This window comes from Rana temporaria, chromosome 5 (assembly GCF_905171775.1).
Source record: "Rana temporaria chromosome 5, aRanTem1.1, whole genome shotgun sequence".
In the NCBI taxonomy this organism is placed as follows: domain Eukaryota; kingdom Metazoa; phylum Chordata; class Amphibia; order Anura; family Ranidae; genus Rana; species Rana temporaria.
Window position 1 is genome coordinate 383,970,002 of NC_053493.1, and position 27,575 is coordinate 383,997,576.

Below are 27,575 nucleotides of genomic sequence, written 5' to 3' on the forward strand. Positions count from 1 at the left end.
TAGGCAGACTTCTAGGGAAATTAGCATTTCCGTGACTTTAGTAACCAATCTGATTTCTACTTGCGACTAGTCAGCGAAAAAAGTCGGACGATCTGTCGTCCGATTTTCAGATCATGTGTACGGGGCGGGGGTTATAAATGCTGTAAGATTTTTATTTTTTTAAATTTGCGTCCCATTGCGGAGATTTCCCTTCACTTCCTGTCCTATAGCCAAACAGTAAGTGAGAGGATATCCCTGCACATTAAGGGAATCTCTGGGGGATTCCCAGATCACCATTGGAAGATTTCCCCTGTATTTAGGGCCGGACTAGGACAAAAATAGGCCCGGGAACTTTAGACTGAGCAGTCCGGGGAGGGGGGGGGGGGCCGCGGCGGTTACTGATAGGATGTGGGGTTCCAGCACCCTGCACCTCTGGACCCCTTTACATTACACAGCACCCTGCACCTTTGGGTCCCTTTACAATATATAGCGCCGCACCTCTGGACCCTTTTACATTACACAGGATTCTGCACCTCTGGGTCCCTTTACATTACACAGCACCCTGCACCTCTAGGTCACTTTACATTACACAGCACCCTGCACCTCTGGACCCTTTTAAATTACACAGCACCCTGCACCTCTGGACCCCTTTACATAACACAGCACCCTGCACCTCTGGCTCCCTTTATATTACACAGCACCCTGCACCTCTGGGTCCCTTTACATAACACAGCACCCTGCACCTCTGGACCCCTTTACATTACACAGCCCCCCACAGTTTGTTACACATACACCCCCCTAACAGTTCTGGACCCCCTGCATGTTACACTGGGGGGAGACGTGACATGCGGCCCATGGGCCACGGCCACCAGGGGCCGTCGTTGGGATTTTCTTTACTTTCAATGATATACTGTAGATAAACAAGACAAAATCACCTTAACGGGGTAATAGACAGCAAAAAAAAACTGACAGGTGTTCTAATCCATCTCCACTAAGTCATGTTACACATTAGCTAACAAATTTACCTAAGATGAAGCTAATTTTTCCATGGCTAAGGGTTTTTTTGTGCGATGAGGCAGAAGAACTTCTAATAATCTACTGCACTGGTCAAACAAAGCCTGCTCTAATTGAACTCCCTTCCCGGGCTCTGAGCCTGATCCTCACATCCCATCATTCCTGTTCTGAACGGAATCTGAAAACACCTGCTACTTGTGTATGAGAAGAATGTATGAAGTAGGCAGGTCTGATCTTACTTACACTCCTCTCTATGGTTTGAGAAGAAGTGCACAAGAGGAAGGAACACATTAACCAAACATGGTGCATTTCATCAATTTGCCATTTTTATCCTGAATAATACCGGAGCCAAGATTCACCGATTTCACAATAAAGATGAACGGTTTGGAGAAAACCTGCCTGGTGAGCGACAAAGCCACCAAAATGTACTCGCTGACTAGCCACAGGTAACAAAACCGTACTTGCTGTTTCTGCTATTTTTGTTAATTGTTTGTATTTTTTATATTTTGCATTTATGAAATAAAAAAAAAAGTTCTAAAAACTAATGTTTTGTAGTCGCGGGCATAGTTAATCGTCTTCAGATATTTACAAAATTGTCTATCAATCTTGCTTTCTATTTCCCTCTCTCTATTGTATATATTTTTAGCTATGTAGTTTTTTAAATACATATATATATATATATATATATATATATATATATATATATAAAAAAAAAATATATATATATATATATATATAACTATATATATATATAGTTATATATATATATATATATATATATATATATATATATAGTTATATATATATAGTTTTATTTATATATATATATATATATAAAAATATATATATATATATATAGTTATATATATATATATATATATATATATATATATATATATATATATATATATATATATATATATATATATTGGCTACAAACTAACAAATATATATTTACTAAATTGTCTATCAATCTTGCTTTCTATTTGCCTCTCTCTATTGTGTATATTTTTAGCAATATGTATTTTTTTTTTAAATGCACATTATGTTTTATATATATATATATATATATATATATATATATATATATATATATATATATATATATATATATAAAAACTACATATAGCTAAAAATATATACAATAGATAGAGGCAAATAGAAAGCAAGAATGATAGACAATTTAGTAAATATATATACATTTTTTTTTTGTTAGTTTGTAGCCAATTTTTCAGAAAGAAAGAAAGAAAGATTTTATTTTGGTTTTACAAATCCTTTTTTTAAGCTACAACTGATGTTGTGTTATATATTTGTCACTTTTGGATGATTTTAAATACATTCATAGCAAAGCTTGCTGCAAACAAAGTAAGATATTAACATCTGTTTGGGTGCAGATAGTACATTCCAATAGTGGAATTGTTAGCCAAGAAACTTTTTTTTTTTTAGTTTATATATTGCAGACAAAATAGATTAATGATTAATGTCTATTTTAAAGTTAGCTACATGCAAAGCTAATCTTTGAAAAATTATTGTAGAAAATGACTTAAATAGTAGAAAATGTAAAAACGAAAAAAAGGGAAATTGTGCGGGAAATGTAGAACAAAAAGTATTTCTTACAATAATTTGCAAATATATTATTATTATTATTATACAGGATTTATATAGCGCCTACAGTTAACACAGCGCTTTACAACTTGAGAGTAGACAGTACAAAAGAAATACACATAGGGGGTTATTTACTAAAGGAAAATACACTTTGCACTACAAGTGCACTGCCAAGTGCACTGCCAAGTGCACTTGGAAGTGCAGTCGCTGTAGATCTGAGGGGGACAGCATTTTAGCTTGCACATGATTGGACGATAAAATCAGCAGAGCTTCTCCTCATTTTAGATCTACCCCTCAGATTTACAGCGACTGCACTTCCAAGTGCACTTTCAGTGCAAAGTGGATTTGCCTTTCGTAAATACCCCCCATTGTATACAGTAGGAATCAGAAGGCCCTGCTCCTTAGAGCCTTAGAGCTTACAATCTAAGAGATTTCCATTGTGTTTGGTTTAAAAGATTATCAGACGAACGATCGTTTGTATTTTGTTTTTCTTTTGCATGTTAGTTTCCATATTGAAGAGGCTACTAAAGTACGTAAATTCTCGTATGACAGAATATAAATTGAAAGTCATATATTGGGGGTTATTTATGAAAGGCAAATCCACTTTGCACTACAAGTGCAAACTACAAGTGCAAAGTGCACTTGAAATTGTACTGAAGTGCAGTCGCTGTAGATCTGAGGGGTAGATCTGAAATGAGGGGAAGCTCTGCTGATTTTATCATCCAATCATGTGCAAGCTAAAATGCTCTTTTTTATTTTCCTTGCATATTCCCATCGGATCTACAGTGACTGCACTTCCAAGTGCACTTTGCATTTGTAGTTTGCACTTGTAGTGCAAAGTGGCTTTGCCTTTCATAAATAACCCCCAATGTGTTGTATTGCATTTGTATTGTATTTTCGAACAAAAACCGTCCTGATGAAACGAAAATGGTACGATCCGGTATCATGTGAATAAAATCTTTGTGTTTGTCCCTTTGGATAATTCGGGACAAAAGCTTTGTACCAATGTCTAGATTATCGCATGATCGCTTCAAAAGCAATATTCTTTGTACAATATTCTGACCCTGTATCCCTTTAGGGTGGCTTTATATGTACATGTCATTATTGTGCACCAATATTATCTGTGGGGAGCGGGGAAGGAATAGATATTGGAGGGGATTTAAGCTCCTCCGACACTTTTCTGGTGTTAATTGTTCTTGTTAATATCTTGTGCTTAATTCATAAAACATCTGCAACAGTTTTGGTTCTGACCATGACTTGTGTGCCAAATTCAGATAGTTCTTATTTGCTCCACTTCTACATTTAGCGCAACAGCTGCGCAAAATTCTAAATAAAATACCAACAGTTTGGAGCTTATGAAAGTGGAGCGGATGAAGACCAGCATTTTTTGGTGTACAGAGACAGATTTTGATAAGGTGTCATTGTCTGGGCGATGACGTCACCCAGAGGTTTACTATGGGACATCCATTGTCCACTGCCCTTCATCTACACTGAAGTTGGTGCTGCGGCCCCAATCATGTGACCGGAGCAACTTCAGAATAGGTAAGTATAGGCATCTTTCCCTCTACAGGGTAGATAGAATAGGATTAGAATGGGGGTGGAAGTATATTTAAATTTAGTTTTGACTTTCCTTCAACTTTAGACTCATGGGGCCAGATTCACAGCGGAGATACGACGGAGTATCTCAGATACTCCGTCGTATCTCTCAGAGTATCTATGCGACTGATTCATAGAATCAGTTACGCATAGATAGCCCTTAGATCCGACAGGTGTAATTGTTTTACACTGTCGGATCTTAGGATGCAATACCGCGGCCGCCGCTGGGTGGAGTTCGCGTCGTATTCCAGCGTCGGGTATGCAAATTAGCAGTTACGGCGATCCACGACAGTTTTTCGCGTTCGCTACGTCGCCACTACTCTAGTTTCCCGTCGCAATTTTAGTCGTCGTTTGACCTGCCCTAACTTTAGACAGCACACATATGTGCTGTTTAAAGTATGGCCGTCGTTCCCGCGTCGAAATTTAAAAATTCACGTCGTTTGCGTAAGACGTCCGGGAATACGGGAGTACGCTACGCACGTCGCCGTTCGAAAAAATGACGTCACTTCGTGCAAAAGCACAACCGGAATTTCGAAACGGAGCATGTGCAGTAGGTCCGGCGACGGAGCGCTCCTAATTTAAATGGCACACGCCCATTTGAATTACGCGGGCTTACGCCGGAGGCCGCCAGCGTAGGTTTTCATTGCAAGTGAATCAGGCACTTGCTATGAAAACTTGCGGCGGAGTAACGTATCTACGATACGTTACGCGGCCGCAGTTCTGTGTGAATCTGGCCCATGGTCCTTTTCTGCAGGCAGACTATGGCAGATGAGGTCTTTTAAGCTGAAATGCCTATGCAAGGGCTTCTGGATTTGGAATATCAAAGATCACTATTGTGTGCTCACACTTTTAGATCTCTGATAAAAGGGTAAAATGTCCAATCTACTGCCAACATCCCAGAGGGAGCCAAAATGCATCAGTTTGAGTAGGTGCTGCATATGAACCTGACAATAGTATCCCCTCTGATGAGCAACATGCCTTCAATCCTCTTATCCCTGAAAGGGGTTTTTAAGCCACAGGACTCAGGCCCACTGCAGGCAGCACTAACAGGCAATGTGAAAAATGTGGTAATACTGCGCTGTCAAGCATATAAGCAGATAATGAGTATGCATGCAGCTTTAAATGTGAGACACACACAAATAAGACCAATATAAAACAAAAATAAGACGCGCAAATAAAAAAATTTCAACTAGCATACGTAATTGTGAACATTAGGCTATTGATAAATTGAAATCACTTGAAACGAACAGGTGACCCTGTTCGCAATATGTTTCAGTGAGTCCCAGTGAAAAAGGTGAAAAAAGTCAAACAATAAAAAAAAAAAAACATCAATGTCTTATTTTGAAGCAAAGGACGCATCAGATGATAGTTCGGTGGTTAAAACACACTGCTCTCCTTCAGATAAAATGGTGACATCAAACCAAAGGGAACCATAGAACAGTGAAATGATAGAAAGAAAGTCCTCCACCTTCCAAACACACTGCCTCTTACCGAAAGGGAAGATCCCAACCAGAGATCTTCTGTTGGCGTGTGGCTTTCTACCCAGCCTGGGAGTCTATGCAGCAAGATATCCGGTATCCGAATGATCTCCCACCGCTCACAGATGATCAATAGTGATTAGCCAAGGTGAGGAAGGAAAGAAGGCTGACATAGCGTAACCCAGTAAAACATTTTAATACAAAAGAAAGTTTAAAATAGTTTAAAATCGCACTTACAATAAGTAGATACAAATTTGCATGTGAAAATATGTAGCCGGCAGGCTAACACAGCCCGTTCACTCCGGGACACTGTATGTAGTGATGACTTCAGCACGCCGCTACCCTACGCCGTTTAGTCACAATTGACTTTGTCCTGGGGCACGAGCGGCATGCTGACTCACCAAAGCACTCACAGGCAGCTCCCGAACCACATAATTGCTGACTACATTGGGTCCAGGGCTGATGGGGACACTTTTTGAGAAGTTAGGATTCTATGTTCAGGCTAGACAAATGGCTGGAGCTTGCATGTGTAGCGCCTGGTTACTTCCAAGTACTGGTGCTTTGTTACATTTAGAGGGGGATCAGAGAGTTAGTTGGCTCTGATCCAGTTAATCTGTTCAAATTGGGTCTCTGTCTCAGCTTGGCTGTGCTGTGGGCTTATTCTGTTGTTCCTGGGGTGCTGTTCCCACCCCAGGACGATAATGTGGCAGCAGTGGAGTTGAGGTTTGGGTGCTTTTTCCCAGCAGCCTATCAGGAGGGTTTCTCCTCGCTGTGCATGCTGGGGGAGGGTATTTATGAGACAGACACCATTGGTCTGGGTTCTTGTTCCAGTGCGGCACCCACCTTTAGGGTGACTGCATCAGGGCGCCCCGGCGAAATGGCCTTCCAGGCCGGGGTGCGCGTGCCACGTGGTGTTCCTGGTTCCGGCACCATGTTGGTCCAGGACATTCAAAGCTGTGGCGGGGCCCCAGTAACCGACTGGTGCCCAATCCTAAGAAGATCCCAAGCGAGATAACTGTTCGGTGGGGAGTCTATCTGAGGAGAGCCAAGAGAGGCTGGCAATCCAATAGGGTCTCAACAATCCACCGGGGATCAAGGGAACTGATTACTGAAAGGATGTAAGTTGGTCACCTGTCAGTCGGTAACCTGCAAACTACCTGAAGGAGATCTAGGCCAAAGTCTATCAAGGAGGATCACCTCCGCTACCTCAATCCTAAGGAGGGTCTGTGGCAGAGACTTTTCCTCGAAGTTCCGAGTGATACTCTGGCTGCCAGGTCAGTGAAAGAGGCCTGTCCAGGTACGCCATTCTCACTCAGGCTGGTGTGGCGAAGAAGACTAAGGGGGTTATTTACGAAAGGCAAATCCACTTTGCACTACAAGTGCAAACTACAAGTGCAAAGTGCACTTGAAATTGCACTGAAAGTGTACTGGGAAGTGCAGTCTCTGTAAAGCTAAGGGGTAGATCTGAAATGAGGGGAATCTCTGCTGATTTTATTATCTAATCATGTGCAAGCTAAAATGCTGTTTTTTATTTTCCTTAAATGTCCCCCTCGGATCTACAGCGACTGCACTTCCAAGTGCACTTTCAGTGCAATTTCAAGTGCACTTTGCACTTGTAGTTTGCACTTGTAGTGCAAAGTGGATTTGCCTTGTGTAAATAACCCCCTAAGTGTTATTGGAAGCAGGACTGTTTCCCTATTGCTGCGCCTGAATCTGCTATTTCTCCTTTTACTTCAACGCTTTTATCACCACAAAGTTTTATTGTTTTTACCTGGCTGGGTAATAAAGAGCACAGCAAAAGACACCTGCCGTGGACATTCCGTTAATGCTACATTCACCATACACCCTTAGACGGCGGAGGAGCCATGAGGTAACATTTCACCCAAAACAAACCAGCAGCTCCTTCGGGGGTAGTGCTACACATAGTATGTGCTAAAACTTCTGGCCTGCCCTGTAGGCATTGTGTTGTCAGAGAGAGCCCGTCTGAAGCTATACAAAAAATAGCTACACTACAATAAACCTTCTCCTATAACTTAGGAGAAAGTTCCTGGCCTGGGTGTCCCCATTGTTGCTGAAATGTAGGCAGCCACAACACTGTATAGATGACTTGGCATTTATTTGTGCTTATTTGTTAACTTGCTGCTATTAAAGGAGTTGTAATAGGGTTGCCACCTTTTTGTCAAGCCAAACCTGAACACTTTAGCGGCCTGGGACCCCTTTGGGTGCCCCAAGTTGACGTTATCGCCCTGTCCCCCAGTAAAGTCGAACCTGCCCCCAGACAGCTACCTGCAGCTCCCGGACTGCAACAGATTTGTGTGTGACTATTTTGGTTACTTGGGGATCCACAGTCTGGTCTGAATAATGTGTCTGGATTTTGGTCCGCCTGAAACCCGGACACATGATTCAAAACCCGGGTGAATCCAGAACAGGTGGCAACCCTAGGTTGTAAAGGTACAATGCAGTCCTCCTTCACTTACCTCATGCTTCGATTTTGCTTTTAAATGTCCTTATTTCTTCTGAGAAATCCTCACTTCCTGTTCTTCTGTCTGTAACTCCACACAGTAATGCAAAGCTTTCTCCCTGGTGTGGAGTGTCATGCTCGCCCCCTTGGTCTACAGGAGAGTCAGGACGTTCTCTGCGTTGCAGATAGAGAAAGGAGCTGTGTGTTAGTGGGCATCCTGATTCTCCTGTAGTCCAAGGGAGGTGTCGAGCACGACACTCCACACCAGGGAGAAAGCCTTGCATTACTGTGTGGAGTTACAGACAGAAGAACAGGAAGTGAGGATTTCTCAGAAAAAATAAGGACATTTAAAAGCAAACTAAGGTAAAGGAAGCCATTTAGGAAAAAAATTGTACCTTTACAACTCTATTAACCCCCCTGGCGGTATTCCCGAGTCTGACTCTGGGTTAAATTTCTGTGCTGCGATCGGTAACCCCGAGTCAGACTAGGGCTCGCCTCGCTGAATCCACAGGCTTGGTTTACTTACCTTGTCCCTGGATCCAGCGATGCCATCGCACTGTGTGAGCGAGCGGGACCTCGCTCGATTCACACAGTGCCTCTGTGTGCCGCCGATCTCCGTTTCCTGCAACGTTACGACGCACGGGGGCGGAGAACGGCGCCAAATTCAAAAAGGTAAACAAACACTATACATACAGTATACTGTAATCTTATAGATTACAGTACTGTATGTAAAAAATACACACCCCCCTTGTCCCTAGTGGTCTGCCCAGTGCCCTACATGTACTTTTATAAAATAAAAACTGTTCTTTCTGCCTGCAAACTGTAGATTGTCCATAGCAACCAAAAGTGTCCCTTTATGTCAAAAATGGTTTTAGACCAGCTAGAAAACAGCGATAATAAATTATAATCACTTGCAGAATTGTGCGATAGCGATTTGTGGGGAAATTCGTCATAACAAAAATAAAAGTAATGACAGCGACAATTCTGCAACTGAGAAAATTTCAGTGATTTTGAGTTGATTATATTATTGAATAATTTTTATTATAATTATATTATTATTTGTTATAATTATTTATAATTATTTATTATATTATAATTTATAATTTTGTTTTAAAAAAAAATTCATACCCGGGATGCCTACTAGACTCTTGTTTGGTCAGATTTAAGTGAGTTATCCCTAAGAATTACAGACCTACAGTATAAAACGCCAAATTTCCTTGCAAATAATGGTACCACTTTCAGCACCTAAAATCTGAAATAATCATACGGCTAGGGAGGTTAACCCCCCTGGCGCTATTCCTGAGTCTGGCTCGGGGTGGAATTTTAGAACCAAGAGCGGTAACCCCAAGCCAGACTCGGGATCGCCTTGCAGCATCCACAGGCATGGTTTACTTAGCTTGTCCCTGGAGGTGGGTGCCGCACCCGGAACCAGGAACAGAACACCCCACAAGATGGCGTCCGCTCTAGAAGTACCCTCCCCCAGCATGCCCCGCGAGGTAGAAACTCCTCTGATTGGCTGCTGGCAAGAGGCGCCTCAAAACTGAACTCCACTGCTGCCACCTGTCGCTCAGAGATGGAAAGGTATCTCTGGAACACAGAATGAACTGGCAGTACAGCCCAGCTAGAGTAGAGGCCTAATTTAACTGAATTAGCCGGATGAGAGTAAACTAACTCTCTCATCCCCCTCTAAATTTAAGATAGCACCTGGGCTGAAAGTACACAGGCGCTACACTTACAGTTTATTAATTAATTTTAATTCCAATCAGTTACAGGGCTGTCCCCATTAGTGGTCGGACTGCATTTTTGAGACGCCCATTTGTTTATTTCATGCCTCCCAGTCACACCTTTCCAATTTGTTGTGGTGTGTTAAAGGGCATTATGTTGCATGTTTTTTTTTCCCTTTTTTTTTTCCCCCTCATTATGTTGCATGTTAACTTGTATTGTGTTAACACACCACTATGAAGAGAACATTGGACATGCACTGATGTAACACAACAAATACAATGGGGGTTATTTACTAAAAGCAAATCTACTTTGCACTACACTTGGAAGTGCAGTCGCTGTAGATCCGAGGGGGACATGCAAGGAAAATAAAAAAAAGCATTTTAGCTTGCACATGATTGGATGATAAAATCAGCAGAGCTTCCCCTCATTTCAGATCTACCCCTCAGATTTACAGCGACTGTACTTCCAAGTGCACTTTCAGTGCAATTTCAAGTGTAGTTTTCACTTGTAGTGCAAAGTGGATTTGCCTTTAGAAAATAACCCAAACAATTGCACTGCAATGCACTAACATGTGTATGATGTATTGCTGTGTGTTGCAGTATCATGCATGCTACAGAAACGCATAGGAATTTTATTTAGGATCAGCACAGGTTATAAACTAATACTATAAATAATATTCAGTAGCTGTCCGTCCTAATACTCACTCCATCTTGCAGTTTGGACGATATATGTTCACTGTTGGTTTCTGTAATCCCTGCAGATCTCATATAATGGGTATGTTCGAATAAGCAGTTGTATGCTAAAAGCAAATGTACTAATTGTATTACTACATTCACCCCTTATGTGTACCTTTAAAGATTGGAAATAGGCTGTTTAAAAAAAAAAATCCAAATTGTGACCTCTGGGTATTTTCTGCAAATGATATTCAACAAATAATAAATGCAGAGTATGTGCTCTTGGTGTATGCATTTCTGTGGGCCCCGAGCTAGGATAACAAAGAGTTTTTATAAGTTCCCTAAGTAATGCTCTCGAGTAATGGCATGTTGTAGAACATTCCTCTCTTGTATGATAAGAAGATACAATCATATGACTTGTTCCACCTTTTGCCTCAGCTATGAGCAAACGCTGTTGATTCCACTAAAGGCCCATACACAAGATCAGATTTTCCGACAACAACGGTCCGACGGACGTGTTTTATCAGACAATGCGACCGTCTGTATGCTCCATCGGACAATTGTTGTTGGAATTTCCGACAACAAATGTTGGCTGTGCATGCTCTCAAATTTTCAGACAAAACATTTGTTCTGTCGGAGAATCCGATCGTGTGTACACAAATACATCGGACTAAAGTCCAAAGTACAAACACGCATGTTCCAACCCAATGCTAAACATCAGCCAACAATAGCAGAAGTTGCCCAAAGGATGGCGGTAAAGAGCTGAAAAACCACGTGATTTGGTGAATGTTAGCTGAAAATTTTCTGCCGTGTGTATGCAGAACAAGTTCACGGGCCAACGCCCATTCGGACAAAAATACATGGAAATGTCCGATGGAAGTCCAATCATGTGTATGAGGCTTTAGATCATAATTGGATTTTAGGTCAAATAGCTGAAAACAAATATATGAAGCAGCTTCTTTACCTGACAAAATATTGGTAAAGTAATGACATTTTTATGGTTCATCCTGCTGTGTAGTAGGCAGCAATTCAACAGGAAGGAGGTGATTATTTTAGAACAGGATAGCAGTAGTAGGCCATTGATAAGAGGAGTCACAAAAAAGGTCATCGGTGGTCTGATCGCCAGAGGTCCCCGAAGTGGTTGTTCTAAGGATAGGCATGAGTCACCTGCCCTAAAAGAAAAGTTCACCTATGAGAACATCTTACATGTTCCACCAGATTTTAGGGTAGAACATGTAGCATGTTCCCAGTGCTGCAGTTGCTGCCTGTTCTCCCCATGGCAGCAGTTTGGAGGGAAGTTCCCTGTATAGGGATGAGCTTCGAGTTTGAGTCGAACTCATGTTCAACTCGAACACAATTTGGGGTGTTCACGGAAAATTTGAAAAGCCACAGAACACCCTGTAAAAGTCTATGGGAGAAATCTAAAGTGCTAACTTTAAAGGCTTAAATGTAAGTTATTGTCATAAAAAGTGTTTGGGGACCTGGGTCCTGCCCCAGGGGACATGTATCAATGCAAAAAAAAGTTTTAAAAACTGCCATATTCCTTTAAATTTCATACCTAAGGGAGGTGTATAGTATGCCTGTAAAGCAGCGCTTGTTTCCCATGATTAGAACCGTCCCTGCACAAAGTGTCATTTCTGAAGTAAAAAAAGTCATTTAAAACCACTCGCGGCTATAATGAATTGTCGGCTCCCGGCAATACAAAGGAAAAGTCATTCATAAAAAAAAAAAATGTGTGGGGTCCCCCCAAATTCAATTACCAGGCCCTTCAGGTCTGGTATGAATATTAAGGGGAACCCCATGTCAATTAAAAAAAAAATTACGTGGGGTTCCCCCCAAATATCCATTCCAGACCCTTCAGGTCTGGTATGGATTTTAAGGGGAACTCCACCCCAAATTTGAAAGAAAAAAATGGCGTGGAGTTCCCCCCAAAAATCCATACCAGACCCTTTATCCGAGGACGCTACCTGGCAGGCGGCAGGAAAAAAGGGGGGACGAGAGAGCGCCCCCCCTCCTGAACCGTACCAGGCCACATGCCCTCAACATTGGGAGGATGCTTTGGGGGTGTGTAACCCCTCAAAGCACCATGTCCCCATGTTGATGGGGACAAGGGCCTCATCCCCACAATCCTTGCCCGGTGGTTGTGGGGGTCTGCGGGTGGGGGGCTTATCGGAATCTGGAAGACCCCTTTAACAAAGGGGACCCCCAGATCCCGTCCCCTATGTTAATTAGTAATGGCATACATTGTAACCCCACCATTTCACAAAGAAAGTGTAACAATTGTAAAAAAAAAAAAAAAAAAAAGAACACAGACACCGTTGGAATAGTCCTTTATAAAAAAATATATAAAAATAAAAAAAAAGATTCCAGCGGTGGTAATCCACTCTCGGTCTCCGCTCCAATGCTGTAGGTATCCTGCAATGGGTGATCTCCTCTCCGGGGTCCAGCAATGAGAAGATCTCCTCTTCATCCAGGTCCAGGATCCAGCGATGAGATGTCCATCCATCGCAGCGCATCCTGTCTCCACTGGAGGCAGCCTGGGAATGACGTGGCTTCAGCCAGTGACATCCCTTATGTACAGTAGGTGAGGGTGGGGCCACCCGTCACGTGACCCTGTCCCCCTCTGACGCAAGGGAAAAAACAGGCTTTCCCAGTGACGCGCAAGGGACCCCACCCCCCCTCTGATGTAACGCCCTTAGCTGGCTTTTATCCGGCCATCGGGGTGCTATTTCACCCACTGATGCTAACAGTGGGGCATCATTTCCCCCACTGACACCAATGATGTGGCCCACTGACATCAATGATGGGGCATTATTCCTCCCACTGACACCAATGATGGGGCAGTATACCTCCCACTGACCCCAATGATGGGGCACAATTACCCCCACTGAAACAAACAATTTTTTAACAGAAAAGAAACAATTTAACATAATTTTTTCCCCACTGACGTTGGAACCTTTTCCATTTCCAATGGCCTCAATCCAGCCCCCCTAAAGTTTAAAGGACAATAACCTGGCCCTTTGTGCAGAAAGTCTGGAGACCCCTGATGTACTAGAATAGGAAAGAGTCCAGAGAAGGGCAACAAAGCTAATAAGAGGGCTGGAGGATCTCAGTTATGAGGAACGACGACAAGCATTAAAACGTATTCTCCCTGGAGAAGAGGGGATATGATAGCAATATACAAATATCTTAATGGCGATTCCAGCATAGGGAGAAAACTATTCAGTCTCAGGTCACTCATGAAGGCATGTGGCCACTCAATGAAGTTGCACCTTAAAGCAGATCTCCACTCAAATGGGAAAGTTCTGCTTTAAGTACTCCTTCCCCCTCCCCTGCCACTTTTGACATGTCATTTTTTTTGGGGGGGGGGGGGGGAGTGGGTACCTGTCAAAACTATCTTGTCTCCTGCGAAGTCACTTTCTCTATGAGCTATTTACTCTAATGGAGGAATGAAGTAGAGATTCTCATCAGAGGGAACCCAGCCTTTTTGATATCACAAGTGTATTTTGACCTACCCGTAACAAGGGATCACACATCTCTGGTGTACATCCAGCTGTCAGGAAAGGGTTCACCCGTTGGTGGCGCTGTCGGTTCTATGAGCCAGGACCTGCAGTAAAGGACCTGCAGTAAAGGGTTTCACCTGCTGGTGGCACTGTTGGATCCGTGGGTCGTAGTACCGGTGCTTTCCGGCAGTGTGGAGCCGGAAACCTCCTGTGGTTAGGTGTCACCTGAGCCTGATTGCAGGAGATATGTATAAATACCCGGAAACTCACACACTCAAGTTGCCGTGATATCGTTCCTTGCCCCCTGACCTTGCTGGCCTGTTACCTGATCCCGAGCCTGCATCCGATCCTGATCCCGAGCAGATCCTGATCCTGTCCCTCCTGTGTTCCTGTCCCTTTCATCCTTGCCCTGTAGCCTGATCCCTTTTCACCTTTCCCCATCTGCTGAGTCCCTGTGTATGACCCTGGCCTGCCTTACGTTTGTGATTCTGGAACTGCCCTTGTTTATCTGCTGATCCTCTGTGTATGAAACTGGCCTGGCTTACGTTCTTGATTACGGTATTCCCCATCTTCTTTATATAGTTATTCATTATTTGTGGGTCACTGAGTTGGTCACTGTTTGGTTTTGGAGGTGTTTGTGTATTTGTATATCACTAATCCTAATAAACGATCAAACCTCGTACACACGACCGAGTTTCTCGGCAAAAACCAGCAAGAAACTTGCTGGGAGATATTTTTTTGCCGAGGAAACCGGTCGTGTGTACATTTTCGTTGAGGAAACTGTCGAGAAACTCGACGAGCCAAAAAGAGAGCAAGTTCTCTATTTCCTCGACGGGAATGGAGAAAATTGCCTTGTCGAGTTCCTCGACAGCCTAACAAGGAACTCGACAAGGAAAACGATGTGTTTCGCCCGTCGAGTTCCTCGGTCGTGTGTACGAGGCTTCATACTGTATTCACTTTACATGCGTTTTTGGTTCTCTCTTTGCAGTCCACACAGTCTAGTCTTACCAATTCATGACACCACCATTGAGCACTAGCAATGAAGATTAAGAGAATCTAATCACTGAAGCAATTATTGGTGTTGGGAACTGTCACACTGAACTTTATCCAATTCTTTATCATATTTATCATTGCATAATCACTTTAACTTTTGTATTTATGCTATTCACTAGTTTATGTTGTATACATGTTCGCACCATCCTTATATTATTATTTACATATTTAGAGATGTTGATTTTCACTTATAAAGGGGCAGCCACATCTATCCATATTTTAAGGGTGCCATACACTGGTATCGTCTTTGGAGTGTACACAAGCCTGCCCATACATGGATTAAAATTCATCTGGTTCAGAGGTTTCATAACCTGCTGAATTTGGATCCATGTATGGCCACCTAACTCTGCCTAGTAGGCTGCATTCACACCTGAGCGTTTTGTCGCCTGAAGCCTGAAGCTCCAAAACGCTAGAGGGGAAAAAATCCATTATTCTCTATGGAGATGGTTCACATCTCCACTCCAAAACGCCTGTAGCCGAACACCTGAAGCTCAAACAAGTTCCGGACCCTTTTTTGTCGCGCGAATTGGGTGGATTTGGGCGTTTTAGAACGTTTGTATTCCCATAGAAAGTAATGGAAATGCTAGATTCAAGCATCTAGCGCGACAATGAGCGTTTCTACGGACGTTTTGTTGCTTTAATCTGTTCTGTGAAATAGAACATTTCACCCAGGCAGAAGATAAAAAAATATACAAACATAGCAACAAGTGATGAAAGAGGTGATCATTTTTCCTATTGGCTAAAATAAAAAACGTTGAAGTTCAAAAACGTCGGACAACGCTGTATGCAAACGCGCGAATACGTGTGAATACGCGCGACAAAACGCGCAACAAAACAATGGAAAAAACTACCCAAAACGCTACGCTCAGGTGTGAATGCAGCCGTAGGGTGGCTCTGTTGCCCCGTAGGGTCTCCCTGGTGCCACCCTGACATGCGTTTTCTGATTCTGACAGCTTTTTCTCATTCTATGTTAGGGTACCCACGTGTCCGGGATTGCCCGGGATTGTCCCGCAATTGACATGTCTGTCCTGGGCACCTTCATTCCGAGACAATACAGCGTCCCAGAATGAAGTAGAGGACACAGCCACCCCCTACTAACTAGTAACTACATTTCCGGAACTGGTTGCTAGGGCCAGCGCTGCCTGGCGTCTTGCAACCAGTGTTAATTTACTCTCAGACAGTGAGGCTGGGACCGAGGCCTGTGCCTAGTGCAGCACTGCTATCCCCACCCACCTCGGCACCTCCTCCTTCTCCAACATCCAGCGACAAGCAGCAGGGACTGGTGTGATCTTCACTCTCCAGATAGTGACTCCACTCCTTTCCTTCAATCCACGTGGCTCATGCAGAGGGAGTGACAGCAGGACTGCATCTGGTGGCAAGCGGCACTGTATCTGGTAACAAGTGGCACATTCACCTGACAAATAACCTGCCGCCAAATTCCCCATTAACCCTGAGACTACATTTCCCCCTGCCCCCCCTCATCTTTTTGGGGGGGAAGGTGAGAGAGGGGGTGTGTCCCTGAATGGCAGTTTGGAAATGTGGTTACACTATTCTATGTGTGCTCAGGAGCTGTGCTAGGGGCTCACATGTACAATGGGTCCAGGATCCCTACTATGCCTAGGGTGCACATGAGCAACGTGGGCAAGGAATCATGGGATATGTAGTTCCAAACCATCATATAACAATTGCAAAGTGCATACTCCCCAACCAGATCGGATGAAGCGCAGCAGAGAGGGAGCACAGCCTAGAGATTTTTCAAAATGCAAATATGTTTTTTGGTGGCAAATTGAAGGGAAACATTTCTGTTAAAGCGGGGGTTCACCCTATCGACGGGAAAAAAAATAATTTTTTTTCTTTTACCTTTAAATCAGGCATTGTAGCGCGAGCTACAGTATGCCTGTCCCGAATTTTTTCCCCCCATACTCACCTTGTAGTCGTCCATCGAAGATACCGGGGAATGGGCGTGCCTCTGGAGACGGAGGATGATTGACGGCCGGCTCTGGCGCGTCACGCTTCTCCGGAAATAGCCGAAATAGGCTTGGTCTTCACGACGCGTGCGCATAGCCTGTGCGCACGCGCCGTGAAGAGCCGAGACCTACTCCGGCTGTCTTCGGGGAGAGTGACGTGCCAGGGCCGGCCGTCAATCATCCTCCCTCTCCATAGGCACGCCCATTCCCCGCGGGAGCCGAAATCTACGATGGACGACTACGAGGTGAGTACGGGGTTAAAAAAATCGGGACAGGCATACTGTAGCTCGCGCTACAATGCCTGTCTCGATGGTAAAATCAAGTACGAGAGGGTGAACTACCGCTTTAAACAGATAGTTATCAAGAGCTAAAGGCAAAACCTCAATTGCACTGAAGGTTTCATGCTGCTTAAAAAATACATTTATGGTGCATTAATCATTATAGAGCCGCATTAATGTGTGTCTTTTATAGCTGCCTGGCGTTCAGCTTTAACTAGTCTACAGACCTGATTTATTTATGTGTGAATTGAAGCTGTGCTCAATTAAAACATCCATTCATGTGAGACCGAAGCTCTTTTTTTCAAATTTCAATATGCATGATTGGTTCATTGAAGTTAATGCGGGTTCCGTTTGCTTTGCTTTATCTTATTAAATCATGCCTAGTTTCATTTAAAGCCCGTCCCTAGGCAAAAATAAAAAAACAACTCATTGCCCTTATACCCATTCACCATTTTTCTTAAAGCTCCTTTAAACTCACCTGAATCTGGCATCACATGACCCTCTGCGACACCTCCTCTGTTTCTGGGGGCTGGGTATTGAGTGCTGCAAGCTGGGTCTGCCACTGGCTGATCTTGTTGTCTCCCCCTTACATCATCATGCTTCTGAGGTCACTGTGAAGACAAAGCCAATGGACAGCCAATAGGAAGTTCCAACTTCACCAAGTAGCAACATGGGCACTTAAAGAAGGACCCACCCTCTTTATGGGGAGACACAGGACCTGGTTAGGAATAAGTGAATCTCCCCAGGCTCAATCAGCCAGGGGTTCAGCAAATCCTGTTTGAATTTTGTCAAACCCAAACCCAGCAGTGAATCCTATTGAAGTCTATTAGGGGTGAACCCAATTTTTGTCCTTTTTTGGGCTAATGGGCATGGGGTGCTGGGCACTGGAATGTAGGACATGTACCAATGCAAAAGAAAAAAAAATGTAAAACAAATACCATACAATGCAGAGGAAGTCTTTTCATGTGGCTTTGAGAGCAACATTGGAAATACACAAATCCTTTAACCATTTGCTTACTGGGCACTTATACCCCCTTCATGCCCAGGCCAATTTCCAGCTTTCATCACTGTCACTGTTTGAATGACAATTGCGCGGTCATGCAACACTGTACCCAAATAACATTTTAATATTTTTTTTTGTCCACACAAATAGAGCTTTCTTTTGGTGGTATTTAATTACCACTGTGTTTTTTATTTTTTGCTAAACAAACAAAACAATTTTGAAAAACTACCAAAAAAGTTTTTCATATTTCCTCTCTTTCACTGATGGGCACTGATAGGCTGCACTGATGGGCATTGATAGGTGGCACTGATGAGGCCGCACTGGTGGGCACTTATGGGTGGCACTAATAGGCTCTGATGGGTGCACTGATAGACACTGATAGGTGGCACTGGTGGGCACTAATAGGCAGCACTGGTGGGCATGGATTTGCAGCACGGGAGGGCACCTATTAGCAGCAGTGGTGGGCACTTGAGGGTCTGGCTTTATTCCATTCTTCAGCTGACAGCATGAAGAAAAAAAAGCCAGTAACTGACTTCTGTTGTCGTCAGGGTTGTGGAGTCGGAGTCGAGGAGTCAGAGTCGGGGGAAATTTTGGGTACCTGGAGTCGGAGTCGGCAAACAATGCACCGACTCCGACTCCTACTAAATTTAGATTGGAATAAAAAAAAAAAGCAAGTTTAAATGTCCCAATTCACAAAAAGTTATAATTAATGATTTCTCTACTGTAAGAATAAAGACCAATGCATGCAGTGCCTCACGTAACCGCAAAACGAACACGTTAAGTGACCGTGAAGAAGCATGCTTTTCATGTGCTTCACTATATGGCACGCAACGCACAATTAGGAGCTGCAATACTTATACTTTCCATAGTGTTGTGTTCTGCTTTTACAGGGAACGCAGCGTCCATGTGTAACCTAGCCTCTCACTGATAAGGGATTAAATAAATATGTTTTTTGCAGGACTAGAGAGTGAGACACTTGTATAAGTGAAGGGAATGGAAGGCCAATAGTTCAAGACTGAAGCTGTAAACCATTGGAAAAACTGCTGTCATTTAGCTAAGGCTATAAAAACTTGTAAACTCCGATTGTTAGCTTAAACTTTAAACATGACTATGGGATTCTCCTAGGAAAATCATGCACACAAAGGAGAAAGCAGCAGCCCAACTACCTCTCTAAGATTATTTTCAGCCCTAAAAATAATTCTGACTTAAAGCGGTTCTCCACCCTAAAGTGGAGTCCCGCTGATCGGAACCCTCCCCCCCTCCGGTGTCACATTTGACACCTTTCAGGGGGGAGGGGGGTGCAGATACCTGTCTAAAGACAGGTATTTGCACCCACTTCCGGCCACACGCTACGGGCAAAAGACGGGTTTTTCGGACTTCCCGTCTGTCGCCCGTTGTGTGCTGGGAACACTCGGCTCCCAGCACACAGCGGGAGCCAATCGGCGGGCGCGGCGCGACTCGCGAATGCGCCGTAGGGAACCGGGCAGTGAAGCCGCAGCGCTTCACTTCCTGGTTCCCTCAGCGTGGATGGCGGGGGGAGCAGCAGAGAGACGAGCGATCGCTCGTGCTCTGTTGCGATCAGCGCTGGACACCAGGACAGGTAAGTGTCCTAATATTAAAAGTCAGCAGCTGCAGTATTTGTAGCTGCTGGCTTTTAATATTTTTTCCTCATTGCACATCCGCTTTAAGAGCCTCTATGAAAGAGGATCTGGCAGAGGCAATTCTCTTCCTTTGAACTCTACATTGAATTGATTTGCATTTGCTAAGCCTATAACTACATTTCAAGATTAATATAAACCATTTCTAGGTTTTACAGATTTTGTTTTTGGTTCATTATAGATAAGCTTTGTTTTTGTTCTAAAACAACCAAATAATGTGGTTTGTATTTTTGAACTGGTAAAGATCCTGTTCCTGATGTTTATGCCTGCTGCTACTATCCAGCCACTTGATTGATTAATAAAAAAAAAAATGAATAAAACTTTGTTTTTATTGTGTTTGTCTTTTGCTTAAACTGTGCAATACAGTAGACTGTTGGCTTCCCAGCCAGTAGTCCTGTGGTAGGTTGCGTTTCTTTCCCTCAAGGAATGTATAAAATACATTTGCATATTAATACAGAGGAGTCGGAGTCGGGGAGTCAGAGTCGGAGTCGGAAGTACATAAAACTGAGGAGTCGGAGTCGGAACATTTATCTACCGACTCCACAGCCCTGGTTGTCTTCCATGATCAGCTGTCATTGGGTGACAGCTGATCACGTGGTAAAGGGCCCGCTGTGGTTGGCCCTTTACCCTGCTTTGTGATCAGCCGAGTCCCAAGAACTTAAAAAAATTTAAATTCTCCTGGGCAAATCTGCAAATAAACTTCCCAGGCTTGTGACCCGCAAAATTTGCTTTGAATCCATGGTACCGTCGAACCTGGATGCTAGCTGAATACACAAGTCTTCTACTTCAAAGGACTACTACATATCCTCCCCACCTCACAAGGAACAGGTACTTTTGGTGCCTAACCAGGCCTTAACAATTATAAAATTTCGCTTTTACAGATCAGGGTCAGTCTCAAAAGTTACTTAATTGAATTGCATTTAGTGTTTGTGTTATTATTGGGGCTGTGGCAGTGGGAGGTTAAAGGGAGTAGTCTCTCTTACCTTTTTCGGGCCTGCCGTCATAGACCCCTAATTGGTTAGGCTCTACTGGTGGTGTATCAATAAGGAATTTCAGTTGTTTATCCATATACAGTGCCTTGAAAAAGTATTCACACCCCTTGAAACTTTCCACATTTTGTCATGTTACAACCAAAAGCGTAAATGTATTTTATTGGGATTTTATGTGATAGACCAACACAAAGTGGCACATCATTGTAAAGTGGAAGGAAAATGATAAATGGTTTTACAAGTTTTTTTACAAATAATAATGTGAAAAGTGTGGCGTGCATTTGTATTCAGCCCCATTTACTCTGATACCCCTAACTAAAATCTAGTGGAACCAATTGCCTTCAGAAGTCACCTAATTAGTAAATAGAGTCCACCTGTGTGTAATGTAACCTCAGTATAAATACAGCTGTTCTGTGAAGCCTTCGGAGGTTTGTTAGAGAACCTTAGTAAACAAACAGCATCATGAAGGCCAAGGAACACACCAGACAAGAGTATGGCACAACTGCAAACCTACCAAGACATGGCCGTCCACCTAAACTGACAGGTCGGGAAAGGAGAGCATTCATCAGGGAAGCAGCCAAGAGGCCCATGGTAACTCTGTAGGAGCTGCAGAGATCCACAGCTCAGGTGGGAAAATCTGTCCACAGAACAACTATTAGTTGTATACTCCACAAATCTGGCTTTAATGGAAGAGTGGCAAGAAGAAAGCCACTGTTGAAAGAAAACCATAAGACGTCTTAATTGCAGTTTGTGAGAAGCCATGTGGGGGACACAGCAAACATGTGGATGAGACCGAAGTTTAACTTTTTGGCCTAAAAGCAAAACGCTATGTGTGGCGGAAAACTAACATTGCACATCACCCTGAACACACCGTCCCCACTATGAAACATGGTGGTGGTAGCATCATGTTGTGCTCAGAGTTGAGGAAGATGGATGAAGCCAAATACAGGGCAATCTTAGAATAAAACCTGTTAGAGTCTACAAAAGGCTTGAGGCTGGGGTGGAGGTTCACCTTCCAGCAGGACAACGACTCTAAACATACGGTCAGAGCTACAATTAAATGGATTAGATCAGGAGTCTCCATATGGGGTGGGACCTAAGATGATGGGATGGATAAATGCCCTTTACAATCACCCAACCGCTAGAGTTAAGGTAAACGGGATGGTATCAGGGCCATTTGAGATGTTTAATGGGACCCGACAGGGTTGCCCCTTGTCCCCCCTATTGTTTATCCTGTCCCTAGAACCTTCATTGGCCAAGATTAGAAATTATTCCGACATTAAGGGGATACAGACAGATGACAGGGAACACAAACTTGCGGCGTATGCCGATGACATTTTGCTGTACATAATGAACCCAACTGTAACTCTCCCTGACCTATTAAAAACTCTTAAATTGTATGGGGAGGTATCAAATTTTAAAATTAATCCCTTAAAATCTGAAATTCTTAATATAAGTGTGAAAGTACAGGATGAACGCAGATATAAACAAGACATCCCATTTATTTGGAGAGACACTGAGTTAAAATATTTCAAGTCAATATAACACCAGCACTTGAGTTAATTTACCAACACAATTTCATTCCATTACTGAATGATATCAAAACGGATCTTAACAAAATCGCATCCAGACAGAGATCTATGTTAGGGAGAATAAATAGTTTTAACTCTTCCCAAGATTCTATATAAAATACAAATGTTACCGATTTCACTACCGGAAGCTTACTTTAAAACACTAAAAAAGTTATTAAGTAGGTTTATATGGCGGAATAAAAAAACACGTATAAGCATGGCAATATTAACTAGAGATAAGGTACACGGTGGTCTGGGGGTACCAGACATCAATACATATTATAGGGCTATTCACATGGCACGGGTGGTTGATTGGGTTAAAGAAAACAAAGAGAAAACGTGGGTTAAACTGGAAAGTAGTTTAAATAAGTCAAGGTTAGGGAAGGAGATTTGGATTCCGGCACAAGTAAAACAGTAAGACAGTAAAAAGAGCACATGCACATGATTACACGGACTTCAATGTTAATATGGGATCGGGTACACAAAAAGGAAAAATGGGGATATAATTCCTCTTTAATCCCACTATATGACACAAATTATTTTGTACCGGGGAAAGTAAGTTTGTTTGGTAGATGGATAAAAAATAAAGATGCAAAACTAAGGGACATACTAAAAGACAGGAAAATTTGTACTTATCAGGAACTAGGGAAAAATAAAGCAATGTTTGAGCTGAATAGGTGGCGATATTTACAGCTGAAACATTTCGCGGAATCCCTCCCTCATCCGATTAGGCCAGAAGGAAATTTGCTCCCATTTGAGCGTTTGTGTTCAGTGCCGAACAGAAGGGGCGGGATCTCCCCGATCTATAAAATACTAATGGGACTAAAAAATCTGGGGCCACCCCCGTATATTAAAAAATGGGATGAGGAGTTGGCAACAGGTGATACTGAGAGAGATTTCGGGAAAATATTAAAGCTGGCGCATATTACATCAACCAATTGTGGGCTGATAGAAATGAATTTCAAATGTCTATCACCTTTATACCAACTCTTTATAACTTGGTAATTTTAGCACTTTTTCTATTTTTGTACTCTTATTCTGAGGCCCGGAATCGGCTTCTTATATTTATACACATGCACGTAATAAACAAATGCTACGAAGCAATTTCCTACAATGATGTGAACTAGGATGGAGACAGCGAATGAACGCAACATTGATTAGGTCTCCTGATAGAGTTCTCTGAGGTGAAAAAAAAAAAAAAAAAAGATCAGAAGTCTCCAAACTATGGCCCTCCAGTTGTTTAGGAACTACAATTACCATCATGCCTAGTCATGTGTAGGTATGTCATAGTTTACAATGACTCATGGGACGTGTAGTTCTGCAACACCTGGAGGGCCATAGTTTGGAGATCCCTGGTTTAGATAAAAGCATATTCATGTGTTAGAATGGCCCAGTCAAAGTCCAGACCTAAATCCAATTGAGAATCTGTGGCAAAACTTGACAATTGCTGTTAACAGGCACTCTACATCCAATCTGACAGAGCTTGAGCTACAGTGGGGATCGAAAGTTTGGGCACCCCAGGTAAAAATTTGTATTAATGTGCATAACGAAGCCAAGGAAAGATGGAAAAATCTCCAAAAGGCATCAAATTACAGATTAGACATTCTTATAATATGTCAAAAAAGTTAGATTTTAATTCCATCATTTACACTTTCAAAATTACAGAAAACAAAAAATGGCGTCTGCAAAAGTTTGGGTACCCTGCAGAGTTAATATCTTGTACTGCCCCCTTTGGCAAGTATCACAGCTTGTAAACTCTTTTTGTAGCCAGCCAAGAGTCTTTCAATTCTTGTTTGAGGTATCTTTGCCCATTGTTCCTTACAAAAGTCTTCCAGTTCTTTGAGATTTCTGGGCTGTCTGTCACGCACTGCTCTTTTAAGGTCTATCCATAGATTTTCAATTATGTTGAGGTCAGGAGATTGTGAAGGCCATGGCAAAACCTTCAGTCTACGCCTCTTGATGTAATCCCCCGTGGATTTTGAGGTGTGTTTAGGATCATTATCCATTTGTAGAAGCCATCCTCTCTTTAACTTCAGCATTTTCACAGATGGCATCAAGTTACCATCCAAAATTTGCTGAAATTTTATTGAATCCATTTTTCCTTCTACTTGTAAAATGTTCCCTGTGCCACTGACTGCAATACAACCCCAAAGCATGATTGATCCACCCCCATGCTTAACAGTTGGACAGAGGTTCTTTTCATTAAATTCTGTGCCCTTTCTTCTCCAAATGTACCTTTGCTCATTCCGGCCAAAAAGTTCTATTTTAACCTCATCGGTCCACAGAACTTGTTTCCAAAATGCATCAGGCTTGTCTATATGTTCATTTGCAAAGTTCAAACGCTGATTTTTGTGGTGAGGACGTAGAAGAGGTTTTCTTCTGATGACTCTTCCATGAAGACCATATTTATACAAGTATCTCTTTATAGTGGAATAGTGTACCACAACTCCAGTGTCTGCCAGATCTTTCTGGAGGGATCGTGCAGTCAAACGTGGGTTTTGAATTGCTTTTCTCACAATCCTGCGAGCTGTTCTGTCTGATATTTTTCTTGGTCTTCCAGATCTTGCTTTAAATTCCACTGTTCCTGATGACTGCCATTTCTTACATTCATTACATTCCGAACAGAGGATATTGACATCTGAAAACACTTTGCTATCTTCTTATAGCCTTCTCCAGCTTTGTGAGCGTCAACTATTTTCAGTTTCAGTTTTCTAGACAACTGCTTAGAAGAACCCATGGTGCTGATTGTTGGGGCAAGGTCAGATGAGTCTGGGCATTTAAAACCTTTGAGATTGACATCACCTGGTCTTCCCAGACAATGATTGAGAACAATCCATGACACTGGCAGGTCTCAGCTTTGCAAAGGGGGCAGTGCATGCTATAAATTCTGCAGGGTGCCCAAACTTTTGCAGACGCCATTTTTTTGTTTTCTGTAATTATGAAAATAAAATCTAACTTTTTTACATATTATAAGAATGTCTAATCTGTAATTTGATGCCTTTTGGAGATTTTTCCATCTTTCCTTGGCTTCGTTATGCACATTAATACAAATTTTTACCTGGGGTGCCCAAACTTTCGATCCCCGCTGTATTTTGCAAAGAAGAATGGGCAAAAATACACTCTCTAGATGTGTAAAGCTGGTAAAGACATCCACAAAAACACTTGCAGCTGTACACATGTCCTTGTTCTGCCCCTCTTGCCCGCGATCGCACGTGGCTGGCCACCAGCATTCGACCCCCTGCAGTGCAGCGGGCATGCGCGCGCCTGCTATCCCGCTTAAGGGAGCCAACGTGCAGCTACAACGGCTCGCGGGATCGTGCCGACCTGTCGCAGTATAATGACGGCAGCTGGTCGACAAATGGTTACAATTAAGCCCCCCCCCCCCCAGTGCCGCACTGTCACTGCTGAGTCTGACAGGACTTCCATCTTCACCCGGTCTTCCTTCTAGGTTTGTGGGCTCCAGTCTTTTAAAAGGATGCAAAGGAGTTGCTGTTCATGTTACAGTGCTCTGAAGGAACAGCACGGGTATGCCGTTTCTACAGACCGCATGCAACGGTGACATCACTGGTGGCTTCACAAGTAAACATCTCCTAAATGGTGAACATTTAAGAGATATTTACTGTACCTACAGGTTAGCCTTATTATATGCTTAACTATAGGTAAAAGTTAACCAAGGGAGTTTACTCCGACTTAATGAGAATAGAAGTGAGAAATATGTAAAACAGAATTTACTGTGGTTCCAGTTCAAAGCAACATAAGTCCGATCTGGTATATTAGAGACACTGGCCCTCAAAGATCACTCTTAGACCTCGTACACACGACCGAGAAACTCGACGGGCGAAACACATCGTTTTCCTCGTCGAGTTCCTTGTTAGGCTGTCGAGAAACTCGACAAGCCAATTTTCTCCATTCCCGTCAAGGAAATAGAGAACATGCTCTCTTTTTGGCTCGTTGAGTTTCTTGACAGTTTCCTTGACGAAAATGTACACACGACCGGTTTCCTCTGCAAAAAAATATCTCCCAGCAAGTTTCTTGCTGGTTTTTGCCGAGAAACTCGGTCGTGTGTACGAGGCCTTAGTATTTGTGCATAGTTAACTGAAAACAGAGCTCTAGCTGCCAATTCCACCAGCCTCGTGTGGACTTTCTAAAGGGGGACACTGAACTTGCCTCCACCTAATCAGAAGAGCTTAGCTGTGTGAGATAGGAGTGCTGAAGTGTTTATATTTTTAGGGGACCCTCTATACCTCCCAACATTTTGAGATGGGTATAAGGGACAGCTACTAGCAAATGTAGGTATGCATAGGACACACCCCCTTAAAAAAGAATTAACCAAAAAAAAAGGTTAATTGAATCCACAAGGGACTTTTTTTTACCACTACTATTCCTTTATATTGGCTTTTAAAATGTATAAATACAGCAATTTATAATTTGGATGAAAGGTTTAGAACTGGGAAACACTTTTTGAAAGATAAAAAGTGTATTTTATATACAACTATATAGATCAGACCAAAATGAGGGACACATGAGGGGTAAAAAGGGACTGAGGGACATTGCTTTAAATCAGGGACAGTCCCTCCAAATCAGGGACAGCTGGGAGCTATGGACCCTCTAATAATGTCAGGTTTTCTACCTGAATAAATATTTTCATTTGACCATGTGTTATGCCACGTACACACGGTCGTTTTTTGTGATGAAATAAAACGACGTTTTAAAAAACGTCATTTAAAATGATCGTGTGTGGGCTTTATGTCGTTTTTTGTCTTCTAAAAAACAACCAAAAAAAAATTCGAACATGCTTCAATTTTTTATGTTGTTTTTCAAAATGTTGTTTTTTGTGTCATAAAAAATGATCGTGTGTGGGCTAAAACGACGTTTAAAACAACGTTTTTAAACCCGCGCAATGCTCAGAAGCAAGTTATGACACAAGCTTGAATGGAACAGAGTGCCGTCGTACGTGTTGTATGTAACCGCGTTTTGCTAGAGCATTTTGAAAAAACGATGGTGTGTAGGCAAACGTCGTT

General features: G+C 42.7%; 1 protein-coding gene across 1 annotated transcript in view; it reads left to right on the plus strand.

The window, feature by feature from the left end:
• Window positions 1-1,080: 1,080 nt before the first annotated feature.
• The window catches only part of SLC30A8 (solute carrier family 30 member 8), a 68,154-nt gene continuing 41,659 nt past the window's right edge, over window positions 1,081-27,575 (plus strand). Inside the window, exon 1 of the mRNA XM_040354878.1 lies at window positions 1,081-1,439. Coding sequence (XP_040210812.1) covers window positions 1,369-1,439 — 71 coding nt within the window. The 5' untranslated portion in view covers window positions 1,081-1,368. The remainder of the gene's footprint in view (window positions 1,440-27,575) is intronic.